The sequence below is a fragment of the Xiphophorus maculatus genome, chromosome 24 (assembly GCF_002775205.1).
Source record: "Xiphophorus maculatus strain JP 163 A chromosome 24, X_maculatus-5.0-male, whole genome shotgun sequence".
Lineage (NCBI taxonomy): Eukaryota > Metazoa > Chordata > Actinopteri > Cyprinodontiformes > Poeciliidae > Xiphophorus > Xiphophorus maculatus.
In genome coordinates, this window is record NC_036466.1 from 4,599,205 (window position 1) to 4,625,114 (window position 25,910).

Consider the following 25,910-nt stretch of genomic DNA (forward strand, 5'->3'; position numbering starts at 1 on the left):
ATTTTGTATTTATTCAACCTTTGAATTAGCCCTTTGAACAAAATAAATAACTGGAATATCGCTCAAGGTGTGACAAATATTGAAAGAAAAACCCCGGACCTGTATTTTCTTCTGAAATTCGCAGTAGCACATGGTATGATGTTATGCGTACCATGTGTATGTGGCGCATGGTTTTAATGGGGGGGAAAAAATGAAAAAAATGGAGGAAGCCCCGCCTCTTTCCGTGGGGGTTACCATGGCAAATGGTGTCGACGTCATAAAGGAAGGAACACCAGCTATAAGAGGTTCTGCCGCGGCGGTTCGCGAGCTCGGATGTGCGCTCAGAAGGAGTGACACGTGCTGAAGATAAAAAAATAAAAAAATATTAATAAAAAAAATAAATACCGAGCGCATCCAGGAGTTAATTTTATTTTGATAGATTTTTTTTATTATTGTATATATTTTTTTAAGGCAGAGTTTAATTTGACCAATTTTACTTGAAGAGGGGAAAATTAATCTTTGCAACCATGGGAAGAGGGGTGAGTATATATAAATATATTTATATTTTTCCTGTTCCGTTCGCTGTTTAAAAGTTTAGACGACATTCTAACAAGTGTCTGCAAATCGATGTTGGTCGAAAAGGAGGTGGAGACCAACGTGCGGAGAGATAAGCCGCACTTTCGTGTCAAAATGCCCGCTGTTTTAAACCTCGCTGAGCAGAAAGCCCCTCAAACTGAGCACATTTTGGGGCTGTCTGAGGCGATGCCTGCTGGAGGTGTTTGAGAAGTTTTCGTGCTTTCCCGAAAAGGAAGAGAGATGGGGTCCCTTCGGAAAACTGCTGCTCGGTGTCGGGTTACATAACGGGATGTTCTCCGCCGCCTTTGGCTGTCAAAGTTTGCCCGCTTTAGTGGAAATAAAAGCTGCTAGAATGGAGAAAATAACGGGCGTCAAAGCGTGGAGGGCAGAACTTTTAGTTCTCCTTTCAGGCGAAAAATGTTATTTCAAGTGGCTGCCAAACTTGGAAAATGATGCCTGACATGTAGGAAGTCTCATAAGAAGTTTTTTTTCTTTTTTGTTTTGCTTCTCTGAAACATTGAGGTGATTTAGTTTGTGTATTCCGGTTGCAGCTTTTTTTGTGTGACTGTTCTGCTTTATGTCAGGCTTGTCTGGAGTCCCCTCCTTGTAAGGAGGCGGAATATGGCTGCTTTTCTATAGTATTGATTCTTTACAGCATATAGAGAGAAAAAAACAGTCATAAAAACGTTATTTAATTTTATTTTACTGAGATTTCCCACCAGCAGTTTAGTGTTTCTCCTAAACTTGAATTTGTTTTTAGGTGTAATTTCCATCCTTTAGATGGGTTCTGTGACCATCCTGCTACATCAAAACCGCCTCCTGTCCGTTTTCCATCAACTTGAATCGCCCATAGGATGAAACTGATCTTTGCCGCCACACCCTGCCATTCTGCGGATTTCAGATTTACCCCCCAGTGGGGATGAAGAGACAGAGAAGCGGGTGGTGGTGGTGGGAGACGGGATCCAGCCGGTCTGGCGGGAGATGTGAAGACGGAATTCCTCGTTCTGGGCTACATCTTCAGGCTTTCTCGTCCTGAGTTTTTTTGGCTTCTGCTGCTTGCTCCCAAATGAGATCAAAGCCATGCCCTGCCCCCATCCAACGTCCACCCTCTTCCCCACAGCAACCCCTTCTTCTTCTTCTTCTTCTCTGCTTCCCCTCCTTTTCTTCTCTGGTAAATACAGCCAAATGTGAACGAGGTGGTCGTCTTGTTGCCAGAACTGGTCTGGCTATAATTAAGGAGATCTGGGCTATTGGGTGCACATGTATGACGAGACTCCCGATGTGCCCCAACCCCCACCTCCTTGTTTTTTCGGACTTCTGCCTTGTTTTAAATATGAGATTTCCCTCTTCGCTGCCTTTTTAGCAGTTTCCTCAACCTCCCCACAACACTGGGCGATAAAAACACTAAACCAAGTGAGCTAGGAGGGGGCTCTAGAAAGGGAGGTGTGAAGCAGATGGGTGGAGGGGGTTGAGACATAAGGCACCAGTTGCCGCATTGCCACTGTTGAGGAACTTGACTGCAGATGGGTATAAGGGGAAAAGGCGGATAGTTCAACCCGCCCAAGATGCTGATTAAACGTAATATTTTCTTTTTTTTAAAACCCAACCAGCCGGACGTCTCGGTTAATCAACTGCGTTTTTTAGTTGGAAAGATGTGAAGCGGATCGCTGATGAGATCTGAAACAAAATGAGGGCAGGGTGGCACAAGCTGCAGACCTAGTGCTCAGCAGTCGTAAGGGAAGGGAGGTTTGGAGGGGGTTTACTGAATAATTCATACATCACAACTTAATTCAAATGAGCTTAAATCGCATGGATTTTTCAGTCCGTTCTACTCTTTTTGTGAAGTTTGTTGTTTTTCCTACAGTATGTGCTAAATTTAGCCAACCTGGGAATTCAAAGTCGCACTTTAGACAAGGTTAGATTTGGCTTCAGTGGAAAAGACTGCTATGGAGGATGGAAATGCGTTGGTACTAATCAGTCACCTGATTGAGCTACCAAAACAAAGTACTGATGCTCGTACTCCAAACCTGCATTCCCATCAGCCTTGCTTAGTCTGTTCTAATCCAACTTTAGCTCACTTGCCTAGAAAGTCTCATTTGTTTGGGGAAGTGTGAATCTTTAATCGTACTCTAATGCAGACCAAAAAAAGCGAACTCTGGTCCACCTACAAACCTTGGTCTTGGTTCGGTTTAGATGAAATCTGGTGCTGTTCGAATGCATTTGTGAATGGCAAGTGGACCAGAGACCGCTCCAAAAGCAGGAAGCGGACTATAGCGCAGGGCATTCTGAGTAAATACAACCAAAGCAAACACAAGAGTCCAGTACAAGCGGGAGAAATGACTCGTGGTCTTTTAATAAAGATAAAAGACAAATCCTACAACCCCAAAAATGTTATGCCACTCTATTTTTGTTTACATTTTAAGAAAAAGGAAGTAGCGCTCAGTGACTTCTTCTGAGGTTTACATGTGGTTCTTGGTGCAGCGCCCCCACAGGAAAGGGGTAGAAAAGCTTTTTCAAAGGGTTTGTGTGGTGTGTAAGAGAACCACAGCAGCTGGAAATAGAACAAATGTTGCAACTTTGGTTCATAATAAAACCAAGTCTAGTGGACTATCAGGTGGGAAAACCTGATAAACTAAAGCAAAAAGCTTGGCATGATTCTAATTTTATTTCCTTTTATAATCTAGAGTTATGCTCATTGAGATGCTCTTTGATGGCGCCTTGTACTTTGAGATGTTTGCTCTAGGAGCCTGTTATGAAAGTTGATTGAGCTGCTCCGGACTAGTTAAAGATAATGGAACTGGTATCTTGGCTATATGGGAACTCTGAACCACATAGTGTTATTTTTACAGGGCCCTGATCTCTGTAGTATTTTTCATGATTCAGTCTGGATTTAGAAAACTATGCAGAGATGTCCTTGGTTTCTTCATAAAGTTGTATTTTTGTGCATTTGAAAGCTGATGAGAAATGTCCTTGTGTGTAGTTTCTGAGTTCCAGAGTTGACTGAGAACAAATAAATCCACAGTAGAACAATCTGCTAAATAAACAGAGAAAGGGAACTTTAGAACAACAACACGTTCCAGATTAAAGCCCTTCAGCTGCTTATTTTTCTGGGGTTTTTTTTCCCAGCGTAAACTGACAGACCGTCAGCCCCCTGGCCACCTCTAATCTCAGCCAAAGGGGTTTCGGACTAGACCTTCACATTTATTTGTTTTCAGTCCATTTCCCCTCTTGTTCTCTCTCTACCTGTTTTCCTTCCCCTTTCTAAAGGATTTAACATTCTTTCCGCTTGGCAGTCATCGTGTATTAACAGGATTTCGTCGCACACTGCCCCTTGTCTGTTTCAGAACACAGTGTACTTCTTTCCTTTTTCTCCCACCTTCATCTGTAGCTCCCGCTGCCTTACTGTTGCGTTTTCATTCATCTGATTATTGCGTCGCTAGTCGTCGCTTCCTCCTTTTCCTAATCTCTGCCCCTTTTCTCACATAATCGGAGTCGAAAGTTTTTGCTTTTGTTGAGCTTGTTTTTTTTTCCACAAGCCTGTTGCTCAGCAGTGGAACATTTCCTTTCAGAATGTCCGAACTACATGCTTCCTCTTCCTCTACTCTTCTGCTGAATGAAAAGCTCAAAATGTTCCATGACGAATCCAAGAGGTGATAAAATCCAGCTCCTAAATGCTTGAGCCGTTATGGCAGAGTGACGTAGAGTACGAGATGCTAACCATAACTCCTACTCAGCTATAGTGTCTAACTCCAGTAATGCCAGTAGGACAACTAGAAGAGGTAGAAAAAAACTGTTTGTTATAGATATTTCCAATTTAAATGCCTTTAACATGTTGTCTTTCTTTAATTTGGTTTTTAAATATAAAATGTATTTGAAATTTACTTTTAAATTCAGAGTGCTTGCATTTAGATTTAGAGTGTAGGAATTACTATGTTAAATCCAGTCATCCATCCAGGTGAATTCAGTCTGCCAATGTTTTCGGCTCCTCTTTGGGAAATTTGACCTTTAGATCCACTTGTGCACCCTCTCCACATATAAATTTACCAAGAAATCTCCCAGATTGGTTTGGAGATGGGGTATTTCGACAAGTGTATGCATCTTTCTCTAAATCAAAGCTGTTCAGATGTTTTTGACTGTATTCCTAGCTGTTGCTAGATCTGCTTCTTGACCTTTTCCAAGATGAACTTGACCAGGGAACCTCAACAGAAATCTCTTTCAGTGACTGCCAGTCTGTCCCTCCTTGCGTCAATCTGTTTGTTTTGTAGATAGCACTCTGACTTTCTGGAAACATTCTAGCAATCAAAACTTTCAAGCTTCTTGGCAGAGCTGATGATATTCCCAGATTACATTGGTTGCCCACTAATGGTGACTCTTGAATTTCCCTTTCAAGTCTAGCTACCATCGTTCAGCCATTCATTCTTCAGTACTTCCAATCAAAGCTTCCTAAATCTTGGTCCAGATTGAGTAGGCATCCAGTTGGTCTGCCTCTTTTTTTCTAACTGGAGTTGTCAAGGAAATCTCAACGGGACTCCCGCCTCAGGAGGAGTCTCTGTAAGTTCATTCGTTCTTAAAAGCAAAGTGGCTGGTTTACATTAAGAACTTCATATTCCAACCGATCTAACTTTGTAACTCCTTTTTTGGTAATTTGTACGGTGTTTTCAGTTTGGATCGGCGAGACGGCCAGTAGTCAGTTATACCTAGGGGTGCACCAATTGCAGTTTTCCGGCCAATCACCGATGTATTAAAAAAAAAATCAGACCGGCCTTTTGGTCAGATGTGACCTGTTGACTAGGTCAGTCGGCCCTCTCTCATGGCAGAGCAAAAAGACGGAATGTCTTATGTTAGGACCTTTGTGGGGGTAGATGAGATTAGTTGATAAGATTGATTTCATGCCTAAGTATAGAACAATTGATAATCTTCCGAAATTAAGGAGCTGATTTGTTAGTGCATCCCTGGTTATTCTTCTGGATGTTTTCACCTGACTGATTTTGCCTAGAAACCCACAACAAGAAACCCAGTTCGGGAGGACTATCCGTACTTTAAAGTTTATTTGGAAAGTGCTTACTCTCAGTACCTCATGTTTTTCAGCACAAGCAAAGTTTTGAAGATTCTTTTTTTGCAGTCCTAATGGTCTTCCCATTCTGGATTTTCTAGAAAACAGCTTGTTTTGCTTCTTTGCTTTGCCTCGTTGGGATTTCTATAGAAAACCTCAACAGGAATCCCCCTCAGAATGAATCCTTCACTACCTACACTTTTAGCAATACAAAGAGACAATGGTTCATTCTTCAAAGACCAAATTCATCCATTGATCTCTCCACACGTCCTGAAAATGTAGGAGGCGGTTTAAGACTTTGAGGTCAAGAACTTGATTAGTCTGCATTTCTCTTTCTGTTTTTGGATATTTGGTTGTCAAATTCAAAGCTTTCAACTCTTGGAGGAAAACTTGGAAATAGTAGATTTAAAAATTGGAATGGAAAAGGACAAGTTGACATGGAAAACTCGACAAATATTGTGACAAAGTTTCTTTTTAAAGACTTGTAGAACAGTCAAGTCATATAAAGGTAGAGTGAGTTTGGGTTCTTGGCGATTTGTAGGAGTTTAGTTTCCCAACAATTCATTCATTCATTCATTCATTCATTCATTCATTCATTCATTCACTTTAGTTCCGCTCTGGGAAAATTGGAAGTTGCAGAGGACGTGAAAAGAGTTCTAAACAGTGTAAATGAACACACTCCTTTTTCACAGTTGGAACAGGAAAGATTTGTTGGAGGAAGTGGGAGAATAATGGAGGGATAGATGTGGGAGAGTGGACTTGGGAAGAAAGAAGAGGATGAGGTGGAGAATTCTGTCCATTCATGTATCCACAGAGGAGGGGTAATTGTTGTTGGTAGCAACCGGGTGAAGTCCCAGAGTTGGTGTGTGTTGGAAGTGAGCGGGATACAGTTCAATGAGCAGCTTGTGTATCTGGCTGAACACCCTGGCACCAGAAAGGCCCGCTAACAGGAATCCTGCCTGGAAAACGTGAGGCGCTTTGAAAACACCAAGCAGATTCTTTCTTCTGACTCTCGGCGTTCAGCTGGTTGATCTTCCAGACCTGAATCGTTCCTGTCTTTCTGTCCAAAGCCGTTTAGTTTTTTTTTTTTGCAACACGACCCGGTTATTGGAGAAGTTAACATTATTATGAAGGATTTCTGACTGTAATCTCCACAAACTGCATCATGAGACCGGAGTGGCTGGAAATGGCAGATCTCGAGTAATAAATGGCTTGTTGGTGTTTGGATGAAGCGGGCCCACATGCCTGGGGTCTCAACGGTCACATGGACTGGGTTCTGAGCCCGGTGCCTGTGCTGTAACTGCAGGACGGTGGAAGCTAGACAAAGAGCCATTGTTGGGTGTACAGTAGGCTTCACCAGAAGATACAACACTTTTTAAATGCTTTTTTCTTTCCCTTTCATCTTCTTGTCATCTCAACGTCCTCATAACATCCTGACTTTTCCTCGACTCTCTCCTAAGGAGGCCATGTTGTCTCTTATTTCAATGGAAGCGCTGCATGAAGAAAACATTTGTATTGGACTATAATAACAGACAAAAAAAATTGAATTGGGTACATTTGTCTGAATTTTATTCCCACCTGGTGATTGTACAAAAACAGGCAAGAAACTGTTGCTCCATAAGTTTTGGCAACACATATGTGTCAAAATTATTCTGGGCTTAAGCAGAAAATGTATGTACATTTTGGAAGGTTTTAGAGAATAAACTCTACTGATGACCAGTGATGGCATAGTTACTTTTAAATAGTAACTTTAATTGGATTACTGATTACTCCTTGAAAAAGCAAGTTAGTTAGACTACTGATTACTTGATTTGGAAAGAAACTAAGTTACATTAAAAGTAACTTTTTTTAGTTACTTTCAGCAGCTGCTAACAACAACCCTCCACCACCTGTGAAAATTACATTGATCTTTGCCAAAACTTAATTGCAACTTATTTTAAAATGGTAACGTCAACAATGTATCTCCACTTATAAGAAGGAAAGATTGTTTGATGGTTGAAACAGTACAAAAATAAAATAATTTGTGCGCGTTTTTGTGTGTTCCAGTATTGTCTGGAAAACTATAAACAGGATTTTAGGGCGTTTGTTTGTCGCATGGAAACGGTGGCCACTCCCCAAGACGCGTATAGGAAATAAAATTAAATTACAGAAGAAAACAGTAACGCAGAGTGATTTCGATAAGTTACTGTAGTCTAACTACTGTATTTGAAATGGCAACGCGTTAGATTACTCGTTACTGAAAAAAGTGGTCCGACGTCAGTAATGCGTTACTGACATCACTGCTGATGACCTTTTTTATATGGCTTTGTTCCAGTTATTTAAAATGTAGTAATTTAATTTTTTTTTTTTTTTTATCCATTTTAAATTCAAAATCCTTTTTTGATCAACATTAACCAAATGCAAACTTTGGCCCAGTTTTCATTCCTAAAACCACCCAATCAGAAGAGAGCTTGTTCTGTTGTGCTCCAACAGCTGAATTTTTAGCTTAATTTTCTCTTTTCTAATAAAATGAAGTTCAGAATAGAAATTAGATTCCTGTAAAAACATAAGACAAATTGTTCTGTTATAAATTGGTGTGTGGAGGAAAAAAACGTCTCCAGTGTATAGTGCATTACTAAATTATTCAACTTTCATCTTTTCACATTACTACCATGACTGCTGCTGTGCTTTATTGTAACAGACCAACTTCAGGTTGTGCAGGTTTATGAAATTAGAGGAAAAGTGTTTCCTATGTAGTGTAGTCGGTGTAATTAAGCTGTGATTGGTCCATGTTTAAATGGTTTATGATGTGAAGATTATGGAAAATCTGCTGTTGGCTGTTTGCACCTTTTGGTCTAAATTTGTATTCATGCATTTCAACACCAACATGCACCTTTTATCTTACTCACAGGGACTGTCCCTGTAACTAGGACTGCTTCACATGGTACATGTCTGCATTACACTCAGGATTTGAGGGGATTTCTGTGGTCTTGGTTCCTGGAAGGTGATTGGTTAACATAAATATGAGTTTTATTCTGACTGTAGTTTGGTGGGTCTTTATCTAAGGAGTGATGATGCAATGTTTCCATGATGGAGGCCGCTGAGCAGAAAGCACGCCTGCTTCTGCTTCTGCTGGTTGAATGTGGAGCTCAGCCGCTTTTCACTGTTTACAACTGTTTTAGTGACGGAGGCTCTGATTGGTTCAAAAGCCAGCTCTTGCCTCCTTATGGGAAAGCTGGAGGACGGTGACTTTTTCACTGCAGAAACACAAAATCTTACCAAGAATATTTGGTCCACTTTCTAGTGCAAATATCTTTGTTTGACCTTTTTTCAACTGTACTAGCTTACAAATAACATTTCAGCAAGACATAGGAGCTGGCTTTAAGTTAATAATTCCTCAACAGGGGTTCTCTTAGTATATTATAAGCTAAGCATTTCTTGTTTATTTAAGTCTTTTTTTAAATGTTTGCATTTTTTAAGACTTTATAGTTGGTGTTCAAGTATTAATCTTCAACCTTTGAATAACACATAATTATCAAGTGATATTTTCAAATTTCCTGCCATCTTTGAACATTTTGTAACTCAAAAACACGTCAATATTAAAGAATTGACTCAAAACAAGCTCTTATATCCTGATGAAATGTTATTTGTAAGTTAGTTGTATCTTATTTCAAGTGTACTAAGATATTTGCAGTAGAAACTGGAGTAAAATGACTTGGTAAGGTTTTGTGATTTTGCAGCCTGCTTGAAAAACCAAACTGTTGCTTTATGTGTTTGAGAGATTTTACTGAAGTTTTCAGAGCTAATCAGTAACATGACTGGACTGATTGCATTTCAGAAATAACTGAGAAATAATACAAGTTTTAACAAGATTATATATCCATCTGTCCGTCCATCCATTCCTTATCAAATATCCATCCATCTTATTGGTGTGTCCACCATCACTGTGCTTGTCCATAGTTTTCCCATCAGCCATCTGGGCATAAATATGAATTATTAAACCTTTTAAGGGACAGAAGGTCCTAAAGTGGACAGCAGGGTGTGAACCAGAGAGCACTGCAACAGATGTAGAATCATCTGAATGTGAAGAGTCAGGTTTGGTCCAGTCAACATGTGGATGATTGGCCCCAACTGATGGGCCCCAGGGGCACACAGCGGTCCCAAGCCACAGTGTTTTCCCAGCTTGGCCTGCCGGGGTGTTTGTATGTGTATATGTGAGTGAGCTTGGATCACACACGGCGCTCTGGGAAACTCTGTCATCTGAAGCCCTAGAAAAACAATATTAGTTAGCATTTTCCATGACTGGGCCGAGGACAGGATGTCCATATTTGGTCATTTTGTCGCCCAAATAAGTATTAGAGAAGAACATGGTTGCAGGAGCCCAGCTGCCTCATTAGCAGTCCACTGGCGTTCCGCTAGCCCTGTCCCCACGCTACTAGCCTCACACCTCAGCTCCCCGTTAGCCGCTGATTTATTGATGAGCCTTAACTCTTGATCAATGTTAGCATCTGCTGCTTCTGGCTCCCATCAGCCTCTGGCTACACTGGCTCTGCTCGGACCCAGACCCCGACACCAATAGAGACGGGTTCACAGAGAAAGTTCTAGAGCGTTTTCACTCCATCTTTATAGCATCAAACTCTGAGGTTAGCAGTCCGCCTCTTGTCTTGTTGTCAGGTATTCATCGTAGACGTTTGATGCGACTGCAGAAGTCAAAGGTAAAAGGTGATGATTAGACAAGAACTCGGAGGTCAGGATTTTGTAACGAATTGTGTTTTTGGATCAGAATTCTTGGTGTTGGCAATACATGAGACAGTATTGTAATATGTAGGGTCCCAATGCAGTCATTAAAAGTATATTTGCTTTTATCATCTCCAAGTCAACAGAAGTATGAAAAAAAGTATAAAATGGGGATATTTTTTTTTTCTAATTTCTTATATTTTCTTAGTTGATTTAACATTTCCTCCTCAGTATCTGATGTTTCACTCTCAAACTCAAACTAACATGAGAACGACTTCACTTCCCTTTGGTCTGTAAACTAAACGTAGATTAATCGGATGTTTGCTTCCTGAATTTAGTCTGAAATCCCAAACAAAGCCCTAAATCTGCTGGATTTAGTCATTTTTACGAACTAAACTGAATCTGCAATAGAATACTCTGTTCCATAACGGAGCTGATTTAAGTTGGTCCGGGTGGAAACACTGGTCCTGTACGAGACCTGTAGAAGCTGAACCCTGTTACAGCATGGTGGAACCAACGGATGAAAACACAGGACTGCTTTTCAGACGATACAAGATGAATTGTAAAAATGCTGAAAAGTCTGGAAATCTGTCTGGATTTTGCTTTGAAAATGATCTTTTTCAGCCTTATGCAATTAATATAATCTATAATAGATGGTGACCTTAGTGATGGAATTTAGGAAGCTCAGTGAGACGGGTGGGCTATTTGTATTGTAGAAGGACAGTAGAGATAAAAATGCAGATTATTTATGACCCAAGCTGTTATAATATTGCAGTCTTATATTTTTGTAAATCCACATCAACGATCACAGTTCAGTCCAGTCCAGATCTATAGCGAATCTTGTGGTTTCTACTCCAGTGGACTTGCCCTCCAGGATTTCACAATTGTTTTTGCGACTTTTTTTTGTTTTGTTTTTTTTGCAATCAAAATCCCAGATTCTGATTGTAGTGTAATTGAACACAAACATTTTTATTCTTCAAAGAAGTTAAAAAACCCGATTTTAGTTCCTCGCTGTAACAGTCATAGATGTAGCTGAGTTCAATTCGGGCTGAGTCAGTTGGGTAGTAGAAATAGGAAACACTGCCCCCTGCAGGTGGGAGTTAGCATAGCTTAAACAAAATAGTTTTGAGCATTTTTGTGAACATTTTGCAGTAAATTCTATTATACATTAGTATTAAAAAAAAGGCAGGAATCTGTTGATTTTTGGGTGATTATTTTATTGTTTTTTATAAAAAAAACTGTAGGACCTGACCAGCGCAAATGCTAACCATGCATCCATTTCCACCAGCTGCTTAGATGATTGTATAATAAAGATCTCAGGAGTGAGGGAAGTGTTGGGTTCAACCAAGGGGTACAACGTGACTCTGAGCCATAAGCCACTTAAACCAGATCATGACCACAAACTGCCTCAATGATGCCGTTTGTCCACTTCTAATGGAAGCCACTATTATTCACCATTCATTTGAAATGATTGCCTTTATTTCTAGAGATGCCCCCTCCCATTTGGATGCTGATATCCCAATCATTTCCTCACCTTGTTGCTAAAACCGGGAGAAAACTCGACTCCATCAGCTTTCCAGTTTTAGATGCGACAACACGAGGCGTGTAGACCTCTAAAGATTGTTGTGGTACTTAAAGCAGGTGAGGTATCGGCCGACCGTCTGCTGCTGCCTTAAAAGCAACTCTAAGCTCATAGTGGTCTTATTGCAGCCGTGTAAGAGATAGGCTGGAGGTGTTAAGACAAACAGAGCGAGCTAATCGTCTCATGCTGGAGAAATAAAGGTTCTTTTAAATAGGCCAGGGGTCAGTTTCAAGCCGTCAAAGCAAAGTTCACTAAAAATGTTTCTTTTTCTTCCTCACAGCTGCTTGGAAGGAGGATCTGTGTTGGAGGCTTTGTTGCTTTGTCAGCTGCAGGGACGGCGGGTGATAAGGAAGGACGTCTACAGGGAGACAGCAGGGAAGTCAGGGACAGACAAGAGGCAGAGTGTTGCTTTGTGCTGCAGCTGATTGTGGACATCAAGTGCTCAGATAGTCGCAAACCAGCCGGAAGTTTTCAGCGTTGAAGGGATACGGTTTAGTTTAAAGCTCCACAGATTACAGAATGATGACGTGACGGGGGAAATTTCACAACAGCTGAGGATTGTTCAGACCAATATCTATAATCACATTTTTTCAAATATTTAGTAAAACCCTGTGAGTTTCCAAAGCCCCACCAGAGTCCCAGCTGAAACCTGAGGCGGAAGTCCATCTCTGCTGCTGCAGGTCACTCAGTAGTGGCTGCACTTGTTTGTACTCAATGCCGTGATGCGCATCCTGGACAGAACCAGGTATGACCCCCACCTGATTGATCTTTCTTTTCCGTGTCTCCAGGAAGGACGAGAGCAGTATGAGCTGGCCGCCACCTCGGAGCAGGCCGGCAAGAAGAAAGGAAAAGGGAAGAAGAAGGAGAAGGATATGGACGAGCTGAAGAAGGAAGTGGACATGGTGAGTGTCCCGCCTCGGCAGGACACCTTCCTCTGATTGCTCAGGCTTTTTTTTCAGTTTGCACATCACTTCCTTTATGTTGTTAGCTTTTCTGTTCCTGTTAACTTTCTCTCTTGAGATCAGAGAAAATAACACTGTAAAAGCCTGTTTAACATTTAATGTATTTTTTCTACTTCAATTATATTTAATCACATCTTAGTGGACTGCATGTGAAAGGTGTTCCCTCTCCTTCTGTCCTTTTAAACCAGTAAATGTTGTCACAGCGTATGTCTGAAAGGTGCTTAGAGAATGGAAAGGTCAGCCCCCAACGGGCTGCAAATGTCACCGACGTCGGCCATATTGGACCCCAGACGTGAACACTTTGTCTCTCGTTGCAGGACGATCACAAGCTGAACCTGGATGAGCTCCAGCGCAAGTATGGGACAGACCTTAGCCATGTGAGTGAGACAAATGTCCCACACATGGACACCCATCACTGAGATTAGCGAAAGACTTAATATCCGTTTGCTGCTCTTTGTTATTTTTGTTTTTTTAAGTTTGATAACTAACATTTGGTTGAACGTCTTCTGTATGTTTATAGCTTTGAAATAATAAAGTGTTTCTTTTTAATATTTGAGGTTTGCAACAAAAGTTAGAAGAAACCAAAACTTTTCTTTCTGAAAAGTATTAAGAGTGAAAGGTTAAAACCAAAGAATGTCCAAAGTTTAGAGGAAAACTTAAGAGATTAGTTGAGGTAGGATGCACTGAGTTCTAAAAAGGTCACACATTGTTAAATCTTACTGATGATAAAGACAAAGTGCAGCCTGTTCTTTTAACTCAACAGTTTCATAAATTTGCAATTTAGCATTAGCTTCTGCTAAATGCTGTGTTGGCGTAGCGCTTTAGCTGTAGCAGGACAAATGTTTATGATTAGCAGTTTAGTGTCAGTGGACCTACTGATTATTGTTAGCAATTTAATGTTAGCACTGCTAACTTTTCAATTAGCCTTTACTACCCAGAAACATTTAATGATTTTTTGTGCCAAGTCTACTGGGTTGTGAATCAGACCCACTGGCCTTGTTCCATGCACTACTTTGATGAATAGTAGTGGTGAATAGAATAGTATAGTATTGGTAAATATTGGGATCTGATCAAAATTAGCATTTCTATGTAGAAGCTAATCAAATATGTAAGCTGTTCAGTGTTTGATTGACAAAGGGAATGGACCTTTCCTTGTAGAACACGGACCTTTTCCCAGTTCATCATGTTCATGTAGAAGTTTTTCCACGTCTTGCTGCTGAAAGCCCCGTGGCTTAGCTGTGCTGCTGGTCTTGGAGGGCAGATAAAGGAGAATAGTTGATTTGTGGCTCTAGTTGGGGTCTCTGTAGGCTCAGCATGCCCTTTTGCCCTGATGTTGTCCCATCCTAGCCTCCTCTTCCTTCAAGATTCTTCCCCTTTCTGCAGATGAACCCTGAAGCCCTGTTTCTCCTGTTCGCGCTGTGTTGCTAGGCGACAGCAGCACCTGCCGTCCCCTCTGGACCTAACAATGTTTCATTGTGTTGTAAAGAGTGATGATGAAACTTACTAAGAACGTGAGTCGAGGGTTTCCCGCCATGTGTGACATGACTCTGCTGCCTTCCAGGGTCTGACTGGAGCCAAAGCTGCTGAGATTCTGGCCCGGGACGGACCCAACGCCCTCACCCCCCCTCCCACCACCCCAGAGTGGGTCAAGTTCTGCAAACAGGTGAAACTAGATCCCCCTGGTCAGAGACTTTAGAGTTGAATCCATTTATTGGCTCTAATCCTGTGACTTCCTGTAGATGTTTGGCGGTTTCTCCATGCTGCTGTGGACCGGAGCCGTCCTCTGCTTCCTGGCCTACGGGATCCAGGCCGCCATGGAGGAGGAGCCCGCGAACGACAACGTAGGAAAACCTCCTTCAAATCCTGGGAGGATCCCTCTTAAGAGCTAACAGCTGTGTCTGTCTGCAGCTGTACCTGGGGGTTGTGCTGTCTGCTGTTGTCATCATCACTGGTTGCTTCTCCTACTACCAAGAGGCCAAGAGCTCAAAGATCATGGATTCCTTCAAGAACCTGGTCCCCCAGGTGCGTCTCTGTTAGCATAGCATTCGTCCATGTGCTCATGTTGGGGATGTGCTAGCTAAAACGTGTGGTCTTGCAGCAAGCTCTGGTGGTCCGCGACGGAGAGAAGAAAAGCATCAACGCCGAGGAAGTGGTGGTCGGGGATCTGGTGGAGGTGAAGGGTGGCGACCGGATCCCAGCTGACCTCAGGATAATCTCTGCTCACGGCTGCAAGGTTGATGCTCCCTCTCTCTTTCTCTCTCAAAACCCTTAAGAGGCAACATTTTACTGAACCTTCATAACTCCAAAGCAGAGAAACGTCGGTTTGAAATAACTGTGACTTTGAAGTTGAGCTTGAAATATCGAGTCTGGCTTTGATTTTTGCTCTTTGAAGCAGCTGGAGACTTGGTGTGTAAAGCAGCATCCAGAGGATTTCATCTTTTAGTGTGTCCATCCAGCAAACACTTCTGGGCCAAACTCCACACTCTTCCATGAGCTCTGAGTCCTGGTCAACCCTTTTAAATGGAAAATTACAAAAGTGTCCAAATTTGAAGCGGATAATTCTGTAGGTAGAACCTGGAACAATGGCTTGATGTGAAGAGAAGAATGGATGCATGAAGGATGCTTGTATTCAGAAAAGAGAGATGGAAGGATGACACAAAAGATAAAAAAGATCATACATATCCAGACTTTTCAAATGCTTAAATAAAATTCCATATTTTTCAGACTAAATTGTAACTCTAAAGGTCGCTGATTAGGGTCCTTCCTGATTTGGTCAAACAGGAAGTTGATTCTGTCTCTGAAAGTGAACCCTTTGTCTTTGTTTCTTGTTGTTCAGTCTAAATGTGTGTTCTGGTTGCTCAGGTGGACAATTCGTCCCTGACCGGCGAATCAGAGCCGCAAACTCGTACTCCAGACTTCTCCAATGAGAACCCGCTGGAGACCCGAAACATCGCTTTCTTTTCCACCAACTGCGTTGAAGGTACGAGGCCAGAAGTGTTCCAAGCACTTCACCAACTTTTATCAGTCAGCTTAAGTCAAAGATGCAACCCTGGTTGCAGGAACGGCTCGCGGCATTGTGATCAGCACCGGAGACCGGACTGTCATGGGCCGGATCGCCACGCTGGCCTCTGGACTGGAGGTGGGACGCACACCCATCTCCATTGAGATCGAACACTTCATCCACATCATCACCGGCGTGGCCGTCTTCCTGGGTGTGTCTTTCTTCATCCTCTCCCTCATCCTTGGCTATACCTGGCTGGAGGCCGTCATCTTCCTCATTGGTATCATTGTGGCCAACGTTCCAGAAGGTCTCCTAGCTACCGTCACTGTGAGTCTACAAGTCTCTCCGTCCTCTTATCTGCCAATCGTCCAGAATATTCTCTCAGTAAAGAGTTGCTTTTTGTTCCCAGGTGTGTCTGACTCTGACTGCCAAGCGTATGGCCAAGAAGAACTGCCTGGTGAAGAACCTGGAAGCTGTGGAGACTCTGGGCTCCACCTCCACCATCTGCTCCGACAAGACCGGCACCCTGACCCAGAACAGGATGACCGTGGCCCACATGTGGTTCGACAACCAGATCCACGAAGCCGACACCACCGAGAACCAGAGTGGCACCTCGTTTGACCGGAGCTCGGCCACCTGGGCGTCTCTGGCCAGGATCGCCGGACTCTGCAACCGAGCCGTCTTCCTGGCCGAGCAGAGCAACGTTCCCATCCTCAAGGTACAGTCCTCTTCTACTTGATAAGACTTGTATTCTCTGTAAATAGTGACCTTGTATACTGATGAATGTTTTTGAAATTCAAATGGGTTAAAATAACATGGAGTCAGTCTGCTTCTAAACATTGAAGTAGAAGAAAAATAGATTTTTTTTTTACACACAGATGTGAAATCAATCAATCAATCAAATTTTATTTGTATAGCACATTTCAGCAGCAAGGCATTTCAAAGTGCTTTACATCATATCAAACACAGAAACACAATGCAATATAGAATCAATCATTAAGTCAAGTTCCATCAATAAATTTGTAATTGATTACATTTCAAATACAGTTCTAAACAGGTGTGTTTTCAGTTGAGATTTAAAAGAAGTCAGTGTTTCAGCTGTTTTACAGTTTTCTGGAAGTTTGTTCCAAATTTGTGGTGCATAGATGCTGAAAGCTGCTTCTCCTCGTTTGGTTCTGGTTCTGGGGATGCAGAGCAGAACCAGAACCAGAAGACCTGAGAGGTTCTGGAAGGTTGATACAACAACAGCAGATCTTTAATGTATTGTGGTGCTAAGCTGTTCAGTGATTTATAAACTAGCAACAGTATTTTAAGGTCTATTCTTTGAGCTACAGGGAGCCAGTGGAGGGACTTTAAAACTGGTGTTATGTGCTCTATCTTCCTGGTTTTAGTGAGAACGCGAGCAGCAGCATTCTGGATCAGCTGCAGCTGTTTGATTGATTTGTTGGACAGACCTGTGAAGACGCTGTTGCAATAATCAATACGACTGAAGATGAACGCATCTTCAGTCGTATTGACTGAAGATGCGTTCAGTCAATACGACTGAAAAGTGTGGGTTTCTGTTCCGTCTCGATTCAGATTTCGTCCTGTAGATTTAGAGGTGAAGCCCAAAAGTCCTGCAGGGAAAGGAACTTCTGCAGAGCATTGACACAACCGCAGGGGTTAACACTTACTTATAGAACATAAATTATGTAACATAATGGAAATTGTGTCAAAATTAAATTGGTGCTTGAGAATTGTAGTGTTTCAAAAACAGATGTAATTTGAATTGAAATCTGCACGATAGCATTAGCTTCTGCCAAATGCTGTGTTGGTGTAGTGCTTTAGCATTAGCTTCCACTCAATGCCACATTGGACAAGCGCTTAGAGTTGGTGGAGCTAACTTTATGACGTTGCCTACCAGCAGATAATGGGAAAAGTTTTGTCTTGGAAATGTAGAATTTTTAAACAGAAAGTACATCGTGGTAACCACAAATAAAACACGACTTCCTAATAAAATACCCTTGTGTATTTTATAACATAAGGGTATTTATGTTACCCAAGACATAAATGCAAGTTATGTCTTGCATTTTAATCAGACATTGAACAGAGAATTTATTTTTTAAATTTAACTAGAGGTTTAAACTTTGTGGTTAAAAACAAGTTTACTACTTAATTTCCTGTGTGTCTGAACTCCTCCCCTAATCGCACAAACACAAATATCCATCTCTCTTGAGTCTGCTTTTTTTTGTAACTTGTTTTTATACTCGGTAACATGTGGGCGTGTGTGTGTCTGTGTGTGTGAGATAATCACAAGTAAATGTCTGTCTGCCATTATAATTACCCCGGTGTCTGTCACGGCTCATTGTTTTTCTTTAAGTCTCTGTTACGTAATGTATGGAGGGTAAACGCTGTATTTTTTATCAAGGACTGTAATTATGACTGCAACAAACCTAAAAAAAAAAAAATGTTTTTCCTGAAACTTGTTATACACTGTAGATTAGTTTAATTAAATAGGAAGGAAGTAGGAAGATTGAAACTTCATGTCACTGATGTTTCTGATGATTTTTTGTTTTGTTAAAAAGCGAGATGTGGCGGGCGACGCCTCGGAGTCCGCTCTGCTGAAGTGCATCGAGCTCTGCTGTGGATCGGTGGCGGAAATGAGGGAGAAAACCCCCAAAATAGCCGAGATCCCGTTCAACTCCACCAACAAGTACCAGGTGTGACATCAGAAAACTCGACAAAAACAATCTTCCAAGAACCTTCAGAGCTTAAAAACAAAACATGGAAAAACGTGACGTTCTCAATCTGTCTTCTATCACGATCAGCTCTCCATTCATAAGAACTCTGGAGCCGAAGCAGAGTCCAAGCACCTGTTGGTCATGAAGGGAGCCCCAGAGAGGATTCTGGACCGCTGCGCCACCATCATGATCCAGGGCAAGGAGCAGCCTCTGGACGACGAGATGAAGGATGCTTTCCAGAACGCCTACCTGGAGCTGGGAGGTCTAGGAGAACGGGTTCTCGGGTTCTGTCATTTCGACCTGCCTGATGAGCAGTTCCCGGACGACTTTGCTTTTGACACGGACGAGGTGAACTTCCCCATCGAGAACCTGTGCTTCGTCGGCCTCATGTCTATGATCGACCCGCCCCGGGCCGCCGTGCCGGACGCTGTGGGCAAATGCAGGAGCGCAGGAATCAAGGTCTGCAACATTTTAAAACCAAGTGGAGTCATTTCATGTTCAGAATATAAATAATAATTCAAAACTGCCTTCCTACAGGTAATCATGGTAACGGGTGATCATCCAATCACAGCCAAGGCCATCGCTAAAGGTGTCGGCATCATCTCTGAAGGCAACGAGACTGTTGAGGACATCGCTGCACGTTTGAATATTCCAATCAATGAAGTTAATCCAAGGTACTTTTATTGGGGAAAATGTAATTAGCATGTAGAGTCAAAATCTGTGGAAACCCTCAGGGCTGTCTTCTTGGTCCCAGTTTGTTTGAAATTTGGCGTCAACTTTCCTGAAATGGGATCATAAACGACCTGATGCGATAATGTTCCCATCCAGGGACGCCAAGGCTTGCGTCGTGCATGGAGGCGACCTGAAGGATCTGGCCCCCGAGCAGCTGGACGACATCCTGAAGTACCACACGGAGATCGTTTTTGCCAGGACCTCCCCGCAGCAGAAGCTCATCATTGTTGAGGGCTGCCAGAGACAGGTAGACTTGGACATGCTGGAGTCTGGCTGGTTATGTGGTGTGTTTTTTTTTGTTTGTTTGTTTTTTTTCCCCAAAACAGTTGGGAAATGTATGCAATATTTATTACTGGCCAAGATAGTTGTATTTAATTAGAAAAAAAATATTGTCTGGAGCACATAACTACTGCTTGAGTTGCTTATTTTCCTGTTTTAACAGATGAATTAGTTTCTGTTGATCTGATGAGCTTCCAGTTCAGTTAACATGGTTTTTTTTTCTAACTCTCAGGTTATTTAGCAGCCGCAGCTGAATTATTCTGAAACTGCAGGACTCTGCTTCCTCTGCAGGGAGCCATCGTGGCGGTGACGGGCGACGGCGTCAACGACTCTCCAGCTCTGAAGAAAGCCGACATCGGCGTCGCCATGGGAATCGCCGGGTCCGACGTCTCCAAGCAGGCGGCCGACATGATCCTGCTGGACGACAACTTTGCCTCCATCGTCACCGGAGTGGAAGAAGGTTAAAACATGTCCTTTAGTTGAATCTTTCACCAGGCTAGCAGAGGGCTTTAGTCTGCGTTTTCTCTTCTTCATCAGGTCGTCTGATCTTTGACAACCTGAAGAAATCCATCGCCTACACTCTGACCAGTAACATCCCCGAGATCACCCCTTTCCTCCTCTTCATCATCGCCAACATCCCTCTGCCTCTGGGCACCGTCACCATCCTCTGCATCGACCTGGGAACAGACATGGTAACGTCCTTCTCTCCGCCCTGCTGAGGGCCCTCTGATGGCCCCGTGCTCCAGCCTGTGGCCCTGACTGCTGTAACTTCCTCCAGGTTCCCGCCATCTCCCTGGCGTATGAAGCAGCTGAGAGCGACATCATGAAGAGACAGCCCCGGAACCCCAAAACAGACAAACTGGTGAACGAGAGGCTCATCAGCATCGCCTACGGTCAAATCGGTAAATGGACGCTTCTGACACTGAGCTGGTCTTCTGCAGTTATCTGGAGAGTTTATCTGTCTGGGCTGAGATGACAAGAAGAGGAACGCAGCAGAAATAGACCAGCACTGATACAGAAGTCTGCTTCTAATGTTCATTTAAATAAAGCCCAGAAGAACTTGTAGACTGACACTTTCAGCTATAGTAAAACATATTATTGTTATTGGTTATTTCAACTTGGTCATTTAAAATGTATATTATTGAATTAGACATTTAATGGCACATTCGTTTATTTTGTGACATTTACCTTAAGTTTCACATCTCTATGATTCTGGAAGCCATTTCACAAGCTTGTGGGCTGAATGGTTGATGCCGAGTGGACAGAGTGTCTGAGCAGCTTGTGGTGACCTCTGACCCTGCAGGAATGATCCAGGCGCTGGCCGGGTTCTTTACCTACTTCGTGATCCTGGCTGAGAACGGCTTCCTGCCCTCCACCCTGGTGGGCATCCGGGTCAACTGGGACAACAAGTACATCAACGATCTGGAGGACAGCTATGGACAGCAGTGGGTCAGTGGCTTCTCTCTGATGGGACGAGCTGGGGGACAGTCCAGCTGCATGTCTTTCTTAAATCTGGACTCTGCTTTGGTTCCAGACCTACGAGCAGAGGAAGATTGTGGAGTTCACCTGCCACACGGCGTTCTTCGTCAGCATCGTCATCGTCCAGTGGGCCGACCTGATCATCTGCAAGACCAGGAGGAACTCTGTGTTCCAGCAGGGCATGAAGTGAGGAAGAGCAGTGAACTCTGGGTAATTCCAGAGCCGAGCCAGGACCACGTGTCAGGATGTCCTGACTTTCTGTTTCTGCATTTCAGGAACAAGATCCTGATCTTCGGCCTGTTTGAGGAGACCGCCCTCGCTGCCTTCCTCTCCTACTGCCCAGGCATGGACGTCGCCCTCAGAATGTACCCTCTCAAGTGAGTACTTGTGTTTTCAGCCATTTAGAGTTCATCCAGGATTCCTACAGCGAGAAAGTCTGGAATCTGACTGCAATATATTTCATGTCTGGAACATTCCAGTCTAATATTTATCCTACTATTCCTTCTTTCGTTCTTTTTTTCTCCTTCCTTTTTTCCTTCCTTCCTTCTTTTTGGTCTTTCTTCCCCTTTTTTTTCTCCCCTCAACTCCTTTTTTTGTTTCCTTTTTTCATTTTATTTTCCTTTTCTTCTCCCTTACTCATTTCCCTCCCCATTTTCCTTTCACCTTACTTACTTCCTCCCCCCTTTTTTCTAGCCTTTTTTAAATTTCATCCTTATTCCATCTTTCCTTTCTCCTTTTTTGCTTTTTCTCCTTTTTCTCATTCCTTCCTCTTCTTTTTCCTTCCACCCTTCCCCATGTTTTTCAAGGTTCCCACTGTAGAAATCCATGGAATAAATGAATTTCCAAATGTTGCTCTGAACAGAATGAGTGACTGGTCCAACAGGTCGAGTCTGGATTGTTGTGTAGCAACGCTGTCACCCAGAGCTGCAGCTTCCCATTCATATATTCCGTGTGTTTGTGTGTTTTTCCAGACCCAACTGGTGGTTCTGCGCCTTCCCGTACTCCCTGCTCATCTTCATCTACGATGAAATCCGTAAACTGATCCTCAGACGCAGCCCAGGAGGCGAGTCTCTAACAATTTCTTCAGCTTTTCTTGATTCCTTCTTTGGTTTCTAACCCGAACTTCCTGTTTCCTGTCTTCTCCAGGCTGGGTGGAACGAGAGACCTACTATTAGAGGCACCACCAGTCCAGTCCGCTCGCATCTTGTCCTCCACTCCTCCTGTCTTTGCATGAATATTGTCTTGCTGCTCGGAATAAAAATTTTAACCTCTGTGACAAATAAATTGGAACATGTTTTTATATTAGGGAATGCTTGATACTACTATTAGATCAATACTGAGATGAAAAATGCTGATGATGATGATGATGATAATAATGTTGATGATAAATGATAATGCTAATAATGACATGAACATTGACATGACTATGCGTGCCTTGTTTCTGAAACAGGACCAATTTTATACATGTTTTTAACAGTTATGAACGTTCAATAAAAATGCACTCGAGTCAGGTCCCAAAAATGCCTCCTGTTCTTTTTTTAATATATTTATTTATGAATGCGTCGCTTTATAGCTAAAGCAATAAGAAATGCTGCAAGGATTTGCCTGCTATGTTTCCTAAGAAACGGGTACTTCTTAAACTAGAAAAGAGATTAACGTTGGAGGACTTTAGAAAATAATTTAATAAGTTAATTACAGAAGTATTCTCAGTTTAGTTTTTTCTTTTTTCAAAACAAGGTTGGTTACCAGAATATGATCACTCTTGTATAAATTAAGATATTTTGATTACACTCCATATCAGTAGGTGGCAGTAATGCAACATTGACGTTTCTTGACAAAAGCCAATAAAATTCAAGAAGAAGAACCTACCGGAGTTTTAAAATCGAACATGGATCAGATTGTAATTATTGTGGATAAATATAAACGGTACACTTTAAAAAAAAAAAATTTAAAAAGTATATTAATGAAAGAGGTGGTAATTAGAAATTAAAACAAGAATAAAAGCAAATTAGATATAAGGGAATTGTTTCAAAGATACAGGGATATATAGCTTTTAGCAGTATTTTTAGCTTAAGAACAGGTATTTTGGGAAGAATATATTAAGTAAAACATACGAAGCTGAAGTTGGTTTCCGATTCGGGAAATGGCTAAAGGGCGATTCCACCTATTTTTTCCACTACCTTCCGCCTCTTTAATCGACTCTAGTTTAAAAACTACCAACACCTAACCTCTTCAAACCTGGACTGGAATATTCTGCTCTAATAGCAGAATATTTAAAACCATGTTTGGGATTTGTGAAACCTTTATCGGATTTGTGAAACTTCAATAAAATGCCATTTTTTACCCTTTTTTTTTTTTTTTTGCATTTAGCTCATATTAGAACTGCTTTAATTCCAAAACCACAACACCTAGAGGCTTTAAACCTGGACTAGATTATTCTACTCTAATAGCAAAAATATTTTTAATCCATGTTTGGGATTTGTGAAACTTCACTAAAGTTTAGATTTACACTTGTTCCATGCAGTTTTTTGGTTTTTTTTTTGTTTTCAAATTCAGTTCTAATTCAAAACCACTTTATTAATCCCAATGGGAAAATTTTCATATCAGTTCATTTCTAATGAAAAGGAAGTAAACTGTCCAGAGACGTCTGTCTATCTGGGACGTCTGTCGGCCTCATGATCCTGCAACTGCCCAAAAATATGAAAATGAACAAGGTATAGAAGTTCTGATGTAAATTTTGACATAGGAAGCCTTTCAATAATTCAGATTTTTATTTTTCACATCATGAAATTAGAAATAAAAAACTATGAAATCACACACTTTACAATGCATCTCTTTATCATTTCCACCGACTCTCATCCAGACTTTTCATGGAACACTAATACTCAAAATATGTTGTTTTTTTTAAAAATCCTGATAGTTTTGCTTCCAATTCCCAAGGTTTTCTCCGATGAACATGGTCCTTTGGGTCCTGGATAAAAGTCTGATTAAAGCTTTGAGCTTTGAGTTTCATGACTAACACGCTAATGATTCCACATGCTCAATACGGAGCTCAGCACCGTGATGTGAAAATAGAGGCATCAAAGACTGCAGAGATGCTGCAACCAAAGAGGAACCATCTTTTGTCTTTAAGTGTCAAAAGCTCTTAAAAGACGAGACGCGACTCATCTAATTACCTCCTTGATAACGACAAGTGATATAACATTTAGCAAATCCAGTATATTCCAGAGGAGCGTTGTCTTTGACTGCTGACTGGCTGATTTCAGAAAGTAGATGAAACTGGGACACATTTCAAACAGAATGATGAGCAACGCAGCGATTGGAGGCCGGCTCGCCTCTGTTGAAGTCAAAGTGTTTGGGCGTGTTTACGCCACCAGAAACTAGGTCACTGAAAGATGCTGGCAGAAGCTGCAAACTTCAACTCTGAAATGGATAGAGCTCCGTTTTTTTTTTGCTTCTCGGGTCTGTTCAAAAGCTGCAACTTAAAGTGTCCGATAAAGGGTCAGAGGTCATTCTGATTATATATTATAAAACGGGGGGGAAAAAAATCTGACAATAATATTAATTTATTTAGGAACAATCCCTCTAAACATCTGCAGTGGACTGCTTCCTATTCGATTTTTTTGTGGAATGCAACTCCAAATTATTTTCAGACAATTCTCCAATTTGCTGAATTTTTCTCTAAAATATTCTAAAAGAAAAGCTGAAGTACCAATATGTAATGTTATCTGACACACCATTGGCTGCCATTTGCCAAGCAGCCAGTCCAGGACCACCATTAATATCCCTTGGCTTCGATTGGCGATTGTGATCAGGAAGTATGTGGATGTTAGCTTCTTTGTTAGCTTAATGTAGATCAGGTGTTTTAACTATGGGCTCTTTGCACCTCAGCTTCCGCTTTAGGGGAAAAGCGGCTCGATCGTTTCCGATCTATTGAAAAATGTCACTTTCCACTGGGTGTTTGCAGGGCTTGTCCAAGGTAACAGCTAATGATGTACATCGATCCGAAGCCCCAACAAGAAAGCTGGAGAAAGGTTTTAAGATGTTCGCCTGGTTATACACAGATACGAAGGTGAGTTTTACTTTCTTTAAACTTTGTGGCTAACATTAGCTTTAGCTTATGCTAGTAGGCAATATTCTCTGACATTTTTCCTTGTAAAAATGTGCTATTTAAGTATCTAAACATTTTTCATCCATTCTAACGGACAATGTTTTTAACCTTATGCATGCCTATAAACATGCAGGAAAAAAATAAATCGATTTTCAATCAGTGTTTTGCACCAAACAGTTAATAATAATAAAGAAGTTTTCACTGAGGCTCTGTAAGAGCCATATGAATGAAATAAGTAATTATTGAGATGACAGGAGCAGGAGGCTTTGACACTTAGGTGTGTCGACGTGGGAGTAACGTCACCAGGTATGAATGGGAAGGATACTGACCTGCTGGCTTTGTGTGTATTAGGAAGCGGTGAGCGGGGCGGTCAGTCCTTGCAAAGTTTGGAGCCTGATCATCAAAATGGAATAAATCAATAATTGTGACAGAACAAAGAAATGGTTTGGAGTTGATTGATACACGGACAGATGAGATTCCCCGAGTTAACCCAGTGCGGCCCTTTACCATCATTAGTTTGTCGTGTTTTTAATAATAAAAACTTGTTAATAATAAAAACTGTTTGGTGCAAAACACTGATTGAAAATCGATTTTTTTTTTACTGCATGTTTATGTCTGTTAAGGCTAAGATGGAACTGAAAGCAGCTCTTTAAACCACTCAGATATGAACACAACAGAGACACAATCAAAACTGTCAGATGATTTATTACCCATAATAAT

General features: G+C 41.8%; 1 protein-coding gene across 1 annotated transcript; it reads left to right on the plus strand.

Annotated features, from left to right (window-relative positions):
- Positions 1 to 269: 269 nt before the first annotated feature.
- LOC102218145 (sodium/potassium-transporting ATPase subunit alpha-1) lies at positions 270 to 22,600 on the plus strand. The gene is made up of 22 exons (XM_023329245.1): positions 270 to 518; positions 12,695 to 12,808; positions 13,186 to 13,245; positions 14,430 to 14,531; positions 14,608 to 14,709; positions 14,777 to 14,890; positions 14,967 to 15,101; positions 15,731 to 15,848; positions 15,928 to 16,196; positions 16,279 to 16,587; positions 18,434 to 18,568; positions 18,677 to 19,048; positions 19,127 to 19,263; positions 19,418 to 19,568; positions 19,892 to 20,060; positions 20,138 to 20,292; positions 20,379 to 20,502; positions 20,904 to 21,049; positions 21,135 to 21,265; positions 21,355 to 21,456; positions 22,051 to 22,142; positions 22,226 to 22,600. Exons 1-22 carry the CDS (start codon positions 507 to 509, stop codon positions 22,252 to 22,254), a joined length of 3,078 nt encoding a protein of 1,025 aa, XP_023185013.1. The 5' UTR covers positions 270 to 506; the 3' UTR covers positions 22,255 to 22,600.
- Positions 22,601 to 25,910: the final 3,310 nt, after the last annotated feature.

Bases quoted from the DNA above. Each gene is read 5' to 3' on its own strand.
- LOC102218145 (XM_023329245.1), top strand. The intron at 14,532-14,607 runs GTGAAACTAGAT...GACTTCCTGTAG, and splicing joins GGGTCAAGTTCTGCAAACAG to ATGTTTGGCGGTTTCTCCAT. The intron at 16,588-18,433 runs GTACAGTCCTCT...TTTGTTAAAAAG, and splicing joins GCAACGTTCCCATCCTCAAG to CGAGATGTGGCGGGCGACGC.